Source organism: Anoplophora glabripennis, unplaced genomic scaffold (genome assembly GCF_000390285.2).
Source record: "Anoplophora glabripennis isolate ALB-LARVAE unplaced genomic scaffold, Agla_2.0 scaffold1661, whole genome shotgun sequence".
NCBI classification, from domain to species: Eukaryota; Metazoa; Arthropoda; class Insecta; order Coleoptera; family Cerambycidae; genus Anoplophora; species Anoplophora glabripennis.
Genome location: NW_019426027.1, coordinates 7,033 through 15,697, shown reverse-complemented (window position 1 = coordinate 15,697; position 8,665 = coordinate 7,033). Strand labels below are relative to the sequence as shown.

The 8,665-nt window shown below is 33.7% G+C and overlaps 2 protein-coding genes across 3 annotated transcripts in view; one reads left to right on the top strand and one right to left on the bottom strand.

Annotated features, from left to right (window-relative positions):
• LOC108915753 (exodeoxyribonuclease) overlaps window positions 1-6,527 on the top strand; it is an 18,469-nt gene extending 11,942 nt beyond the window's left edge. For both annotated transcript variants that reach the window (XM_018721875.1, XM_018721874.2), the window contains 3 exons: window positions 5,004-5,492; window positions 5,546-5,855; window positions 5,913-6,527. In XM_018721875.1, coding sequence (XP_018577391.1) covers window positions 5,004-5,492; window positions 5,546-5,855; window positions 5,913-6,030 — 917 coding nt within the window. In that variant the 3' untranslated portion in view covers window positions 6,031-6,527. The remainder of the gene's footprint in view (window positions 1-5,003; window positions 5,493-5,545; window positions 5,856-5,912) is intronic.
• Window positions 6,528-6,584: 57 nt separating this feature from the next.
• On the bottom strand, window positions 6,585-8,248 carry LOC108915752 (peptidyl-prolyl cis-trans isomerase E). Its single transcript, XM_018721873.1, has one exon. The coding sequence runs from the start codon at window positions 8,095-8,097 to the stop codon at window positions 7,201-7,203; it is 897 nt and encodes a 298-aa protein (XP_018577389.1). The 5' UTR covers window positions 8,098-8,248; the 3' UTR covers window positions 6,585-7,200.
• Between the last annotated feature and the right edge of the window lie 417 nt (window positions 8,249-8,665).

Genomic DNA, 8,665 nt, shown 5'->3' with positions numbered 1-8,665 from the left:
ACATAAAAGAAACAGGAGACTTCAATCCCACATTGGTATTATAAGCAGAAGTATAAAAAGTAAGTGGAGAGCGGCAAGCCGACCTAACTGTTAAGAAATTCAATTGACTTAGAATCTCGGGACAGTCTACTTTATTGTTTACTAGTGCATGTAAAAATTTCAAACTATGGAAGTGCTTTCTGTATTGTAACGAGTCGAGTTTGAAACGTGTTAGTAGTATTTTATAATCGCATCCACGAGCAGGATATACGCCATCGGAGCGAAATGCGAGGTATTTCAAAAACTTTTTTTGCACCGAATCAATTAAACTGGCTTGGTTAATATAAAAAACAATCCAAGCCTGAGAACAGTATTCCAGTTTGGGACGGATAAACGCGTAAAATAATGAAAACAACACAACATTATCACTGAATTCACGACCTTGTCTAATCACAAAGCCCAGCGTACTAAGTGTTGAGGACACCAGATATTGAATATGATTTGAAAAGGTAAAGTTACTATCGAAATAAATTCCCAAATCTTTTATGGTATCTGTACGCTCTAAGACGTCCGAGTTAATTTTGTAATTGACTATAATGGGCTTAAGTTTACGTGAAAAAGAAACAACTTTACACTTAGAGATATTTAAATGCAAATTATTTGAATCGCACCAAAGGACTATTTTGTCCAATTGACTCTGAAGGTGAAGACAGTCATCATCAGTTAAGATAGAGGAGAAGATTTTTAAGTCGTCGGCATAAACTAGTTTGCGACAGTCAATGTAAGTCGTAATATCATTAACAAAGATGGAAAATAGGAGGGGACCTAGATTGGAACCCTGAGGTACTCCAGAAGTAATAGAATACTGGCTAGACTTAAAACCGTTGTAAGTGACATACTGAAGACGATTTGACAAATATGAGCTAAACAGTTGTAAAAAGTTGCCACAAAGCCCGTATACTTCGAGTTTATGGAGGAGTATGCCGTGATCAATGCGATCGAAGGCCTTCGAGAAATCGGTGTATATGACGTCTACCTGCCCACGCTGATCAATAACATTACATATGAACTGTGTGAAACACATCAGATTTGTGGTAGTTGATCTTTTTTCTATAAAACCATGTTGTTCAAGAGATATGATACCCCTGAAAAGTGGAAACAAACGATTATACAACAACATCTCGAAGACCTTCGCAAAATTGCATAACAAAGTAATGGGCCTATAGTTATTAATGTAAGAAGGGTCGCCGCCTTTGAGGATTGGATTAACACTTGCCACCTTCTACACACTAGGAAAAGTTCCGGTTTTAAGAGCGAGATTAAATATATATATCCCAGCGGGTTAGCCAAAATGAAACGACAATCACGAGCAAAGAAACTGGGAATTAAGTCCGGACCTGACGTTAATTTATTTTTAAGTTTCCTAGCTGAGTTTATAATTTCCTCATCAGTCAGAAAATTAACAGTTATTGAAGGAAAGTTAGTACAATTAAACGTGCCAAGATTTCGATCTTCACCTGAGAGGGGCTTACTGAGAACGTTCCTAAAATAATATCTAAAGGATTCCACAATAGCGCCAGGGTCATTTAAAAGAACGTTGTCGGTACTGTGCATCGTGTTAGGAATTCTACTAGAGCCCACTTTGCCGTTTACAAAACTCCAAAAACTGTCTAGGTTCTGTTCTAATGTTAGTCTCTATGTGTGACAGATAAGATTTATAGTCACGACTGGCGAGTGTTTTAACTAGAGTACTAAAAAACTGTAAGATAAAATAAAATACCGTGTTTCTTATACTACCTAAAGAAATACTCTTTTTGCTGAATAGATCGTTTCAACTCATGGCTATACCACTGTGGCACATGGGTGTCGAGAAGAGAATATAACTTAATATAAAAGGCGTCGCAAGCCAAGTCGACATCCTCAAAAGCTTGCAAAAATGACCAGTCCACCACAGTCATAGCATCGTAAAGAGCTATGACTGTGTGTGATTTAGGTTGGTGAAGGGGGTTTTCGGCCCGTAATTTTTTTTATTTCATTTTTTTTACAATTTTCTCTACAGATTTATAAAATCTTAACAATTTTACGTAAAAAATATTATCTTTGTCCAAATCGATATTTCCAATGGTTTTCGAGTAAATTGAGTTTGAAAATTACTCTGCTCTTTAAGTTATTAGGCCAAAAATTACAAAAATCTGTTTACCATGGCAAATAAAAGACTGACGTTGCCACAATGCTTAACAATTTAAGTTATTGATAAACTGACAATTGAGCTTTGCAGTGTTTAATTAGTAAAAGTGGTGAGTGGAAAATGTAAGTATACAACATTATTGCAACTCATAAAATGGAGTCATATTCAAACACGGAAATGGCAGATATGCACTTTATGTACGGCCGTGCGGCTGGAAATGCATCAGAAGCGAGGCGTCTGTATGCGGCAGCATACCCGAATAAAAGACTTCCTTCTCGACAGGTATTTCAGAGGATCCATCAACGTTTAAGAGAAAATGGTTCGTTCCAACCAAGAGTAAATGATCGTGGCAGAGACAGATTTGTAAGAACACCGGTGATGGAAGAAAATGTATTGAGAGCTGTGCAGGACAATCCAAGGGTTAGTGTAAGAAGTGTCGCACATATGCATAACATAAGTTTTTACGTGGTTTGGTGAATTCTTTGCAAACAACTACTTCATCCTTTTCATATCCAGAGTGTTCAAGCTTTAAATCCGAATGACTACGAACCACGTCGGCAGTTCTGCCAATGGTTTTTGCGAAAATCGAGGCGGATTCTGAATTTTGCATCTCTTATTTTGTTTACGGATGAGGCAAGCTTCAGTAAAGATGGTTATGTCAATTTTCATAATGCTCATGAATGGGCTGATGAAAACCCACACAGCATATTTCAGTCCAGACATCAGATTCGGTTTTCCGTCAACGTTTGGGCAGGCATTTTAGGCGATCGGCTAATCGGACCGTTTGTGTTGCCTAATCGATTGAATGGTGAGGATTATTACAATTTTGTAGTTAACGGCTTGCCAGGGCTTTTGGAAGATGTCCCTTTAATTGAACGCCAAAGCATATGGTTTATGCAGGATAGGGCGCCACCTCGTTACCTACATAATGTAAGACAACACTTAAATGAGTTGTATGGAGAAAAATGGATAGGCCAAGGAGGTCCTGTTCCCTGGCCTCCACGTTCCCCTGATCTTAACCCCCTGGATTATTTTATGTGGTTTCAACTTTAGGCAAAGGTTTATAAAATTCCAATTGAGACCATTCAGCAACTACGGGAGGAAATTGAAATGGCGTGCATGGAAATAAGGCAAACATCTAGAATTTTCCAAAGAGTTCGCAAATCATTGAAGCGTCGAGCTAGATTATGCATCGAAATGCAAGGTGGTCACTTCGAGCAATTCTTGTAATTTAACTTATTATTACTAATTTTAATTGCATTATTTTCTATTTCACATTTAGATATTGTCTGCAGTAGTAATTAGTTCTTTAATTAGTAAGTGTAACTCTAAATTTAAATAGTCTTAGTTTATGTCCGAAATTATTTATTAAATGATCGGATCCTTCATAACTGCAATTTATTTGAAAAAAAAAAACAGTTTTGTTTGAGCCCTTTTAAGGGAATATAAATTCCTAATGGTGCGTTTTAGGGCACATGTTAATAGGAACTTTTTGGCATATTTTAATGAGTTATAAACGCAGCAGAAGTTTCTAACCCTATTTTAGAAACACCCTGTATAATTTCTTTGCTACTTCTAATTTATACATATATTTGTTTTACTACCTATATGAATCGTTCAAGACTTAAACTACCTATTGTGAAACAAATAGGTATAAAAACATAGCTGAAAATCAATAGAAAAGAAACCTCTATTATCTCTCACAGCTGCATTATACAAAAAGTTGGAGATAAATGTTACAGACCTTTTTGCCTTATTTTTGGTGTAGATCAAAACTATTTACGTTTTGGTTAACTTTTCAAATACCTATTTTTTTATATGGGAATAGGAATTTGTTTAAATAATTTTTTGGGAAGGGAAGTACTTTCCCTTCGCTTAGTTAGTATGCATGTGGAAAGATTTGACTAAATATCTGCAGTATCCCTAACCCTTGCTGTATCTACACCCCACCCATCTGGGTGTGCCCTTACTTTGAATTAATTTCATTGAATGTAAAAGTAAAACTAAAAAGTACCAGCATTAATATTAATAATGAGTGTAAAAAAAAAGATATACCAATAATTAAAAATTGGAGTTTTAAATCATAAAAGGGATACATTCTTTCCATTCACCTCCTGATATTTTTAAATAAAATTAGAAATTTAACAAAGCTGATGCATGTGTTCCGAAATAAATAATGTATTGTATTAATTAATTTAAATCAGTAGTTTCCCTTCAATTTAAAAAATAATTCTAAAGAATTACATATTAAATGAGACCGATGCCATCATTAAAAATGAAAAGAATTACAGTTCATTTTAATTAGCTTCCTAGAAATGAAAGATTTTAAAACTTTATTTTTAAGGTATTATTAGTAATTCAACAAATTGAAATAAATTAAAAAAGAATCATATAATATGCCGTTTTGAGAAACGTAAAATAAAATATCAAATCAATATAGTTAGCAACTTACATGGTTCCCTTATTGCAATAATTTCCCCAAAAGTGACACTTATGAAGTATTCGCTGGCTCTCGCAGCTTTTAAATTTTGTGACGTTCATTAATCGAAGGAGAGTGAACTCATTTTTTGACATTCTAATTCTTTACCCTTAAATAGGCCCCCATTTATTTTACTTTTTTAATTTATATATTTTTTTCATGTAAAGGTATTTGTGAAATTAATTATTTTATTAGAATATCGATACAATCCTGATTTGGGTATAATCCTACTAAATCAATGCACCATTACCTAGTTCGATTTCAGAAATCTTATAAAAAAAAGTATTTGTGCAATATTTGAAAGTGAAACTTTTTATTTTGCTTCAATTTGGCACAATATAACATTTTTTGTTATAGACCCACCAACTGAAGGGGCAAAAAATAAGAGAACAAAAAAAGATAGTGAAGATAAAGTTGAGAAATCTGCCTCAAGTAATAGCACTGTTACTAAATGGAATCAAATAGATTTTGCATGTACAAAGAAAAATGGAGAAGGCCAAAAGCCCAATTTAAAGATAAGTTGTTGGAATATCGGTGGTTTGAAAAGTTGGGTAAAAAAGGATTGTTTAAAATATTTAGAATACGAAGATCCAGATATATTATGTGTTCAAGAAACCAAATGTAGCGAAATGAAGTTACCAGAAGAAATAAAAAAGTTTGAGGATTATAAGCAATATTGGTGTGCCAGTAACAAAGAAGGTTATGCTGGAGTGGGTTTACTTACTAAAACAGAACCAATACAAGTATTTTATGGTATTAATGTTCCCGAATTAGATGAAGATGGGAGATGTATTACAGCTGAATATGATGAATTTTATATTATAAGTGTTTATGTACCTAATGCAGGTAGGTTTTAATGGTGTAGTGTTACACATAAATATAAATAAATGTTATTCTAGGCCGCAAATTAATAACTCTTCCAAAACGATTACAATGGAATACAGCTTTTAAAGATTATGTAAAATCTCTTGATGATAAAAAACCTGTTGTCATATGTGGAGATATGAATGTGGCTCACAATGAAATTGATATAGCAAGACCAGCAAGTAATACTAAAAATGCAGGTTTCACCAAGGAAGAAAGAGAAGGGATGACAGACTTTCTTCAAGACGGATATGTTGATACTTTTAGAAAATTATATCCAGATAAAACAGATGTGTATACCTTTTGGACTTATATGGCTAATGCAAGAGCTAAAAATGTTGGATGGTAACTTTTCTTGGTATATATCTTATATAAATGCTATGTTTTTTATCTGTTTTTTAGGCGCTTAGATTACTTTATTGTATCGGAAAGAATAATGGACAAAGTATGCGACATTGTTATGAGATCTGAAGTTATGGGATCTGACCATTGCCCTATTACATTATTTATGAATATTTAGTGTTAAGTTTTTTTATGATTACAAACATTTATATTTAAGTTAGTCACTGTTTGTTTCGTACTTTTTAGGATGTTTTTATTTCAAGCTCTAAATTGTTTAATAAATCTTTTATATTGGAAATAGTTTAGAATTCTTTTTATCCCATAAGTATTTTTCATTAATAATAAACAAATTACCTTAATTTACCATTTTATAATTATTCTTCAGTTAAAGTAATTTCTGAAGCTTTTTTTTTGTTTAAATATCTGAAGTACAAATGATGGGACTACATTCAAATAATAGAAAGTAAATATAGATCATACGTAAAAATAATGAGGTTCACTTTGAGCAGCATCACCCTTGCATTTTAGAATGGTTATTTTTTTTAATTGTCAGCTTGAGTAATGATGATACCTGTATGTAATTTTTGTTTCTACCCTGTCTGTCTCTTTGTGTACCTACAAAAAATTGGAAATGTTATTACTCTTGTCAATAAAGGAACAGTTAGCTTATTGGAATTATTTTTAATCTTTTCTAATATAGTTTAATTTTAATAGATCCTACACAATCTTTGCTTTAATAAGAATAATTAAAAAACAATATGGACCTTACGTAAAGGCAATAATTAATCATGTCGAGTCATTTTCCAATAGTTCGTAATAAAAGACAGTTTCTGTACAGATTTGGTCAATTATTAATATCTATATTAGACGCAATCCAAACAAGCATTGTTAATATAGAGAAAAGTATAATCACTATAACTGCATTAAATATTGTTATAATATTTTAAATTTACTTCATTTTCTATTTACTTTTTTCTTGAAAAAAACAAATTTGTCATTAAAATACGGTGTTACAGTGGGAGCAACTGATTTGTTATTTAATTTCATTACTAAAGTGCGAACTTTGGAAGCCGGTGAGCTTTTCACATCAAATAATTTGTGGGCAGCAACGTAGCAAAATTTAATATTTTCACATTACGATTCTTTCATGATAGAAATGGATATTTATGAGTGGTAGTGTTAAAATATGTTTTCTACGACTACCTTGAATATGAATCAAAACTACTAACAGCCTGAAATATTTTCATATTAAAAAGGGATTAATAATATATTGCTGACATTTAAAATACAGCTTAAACTTTAAAAATTAATATTAAGATACAAAAAAAAAAACAAAAATATTTAAAGTTCACTGTATTTCACCACAGGCAGATATAATAACTCTCTCTGTTGGTTTTCCACTTTTTGTACCGCACTTTTCCATTCTCTTAACAACATCCATACCACTAATTACGTGTCCGAAAACTACATGTTTTCCATCCAACCAATCAGTTTTTGCAGTACATATAAAAAATTGCGATCCATTTGTGTTTAATCCTGAATTGGCCATAGATAATGTACCCGGTCCAACATGTTTTAATTCAAAATTTTCATCCGCAAATTTTCTTCCATAAATTGATTTACCACCCGTGCCATTATGATTAGTAAAATCTCCACCTTGACACATAAAATCAGGAATAATTCTATGAAAAATACTTCCTTGAAATCCATAACCTTTTTCATGTGTACACAAACATCGAAAATTTTCTGCTGTACGTGGAACAACATCAGCTCGAAGCATCATTGTTATCCTACCAACTTCTGTTTTTCCTATTTTAATATCAAAGTAAACTTGGGGATTTATAACTTTTTTTGCCTTAGGTTCGCTTTCAATTTCTTCATTGGTTTCAGTTGTTTCATCAATTTTTTTGTTTATTGTTTCACCAGCATGTTGTTGTAGCCAAGAATCTTCTGACCAGACAGGTCTTGTTGAACCTTCTTTAATTCTTTGTGGTTTGGCCAAATTTACTCTTATTGTTCGACCAAAAAGTTCAGAATCGTTCATATTATCTATAGCAGCAGCAGCATCTTCGGCACTTTCAAATTCAATGAAGGCAAAACCCCTATGTTTCTCCGATTCATAATCCAAAGGTATCTGAACATCAACTATATCTCCAAAAGGAATAAAAGCTGCGTTTAATACTTTTTCATCAACTTCTTCAGCTAATCCTCCAACATATATTGTTCTTTTCGTACTTGCACTCATTATTAACTTACTACAGTCTGCATATGTTTAAAACACTACAATATATAAATATATCTGCATTTAATCATGTAGTTTATTACATATAAATTTTAAATTTCATAAATTAACAGAAACGGAATTCATATAAGTACTTGATAGAGATGGGTAACTCAGTACTGCGTTACGTTATTGCGCTGAAGTAGTGGTGGGAAACTATCGAATAAAACTATCGCGCCATTATTCTATGGCTAGAAATTGGCCTCAATGATTTGGGATCGAGGGGGATTATCCCTCTTTATCCTGCCTCATCTCGTGTAGGCCTGGACAGCCTTCGTAGGTGGGCCCCATCCGTCGTCTACCCCGACCGCAAATGCGGCCGGTGTAGGCGCTTTGTGGGACCTCCTTTTGTCCTGGCTGGGCCCCGCCGGCTAGGGCCCTTTCTTCTGGCGCTCTTCTTGCTTCGCCGGCTCGTCTGTGTAAACCCCGGGGGTAGTGTCATGTTTATGTGTGGTATGGTTGGGTAGGGTAGTGCGGCTATGCAGCCTGGGATGCGCTTTGCTAAGGTGGCCCTTAGGCTAGCGCGGGAGGG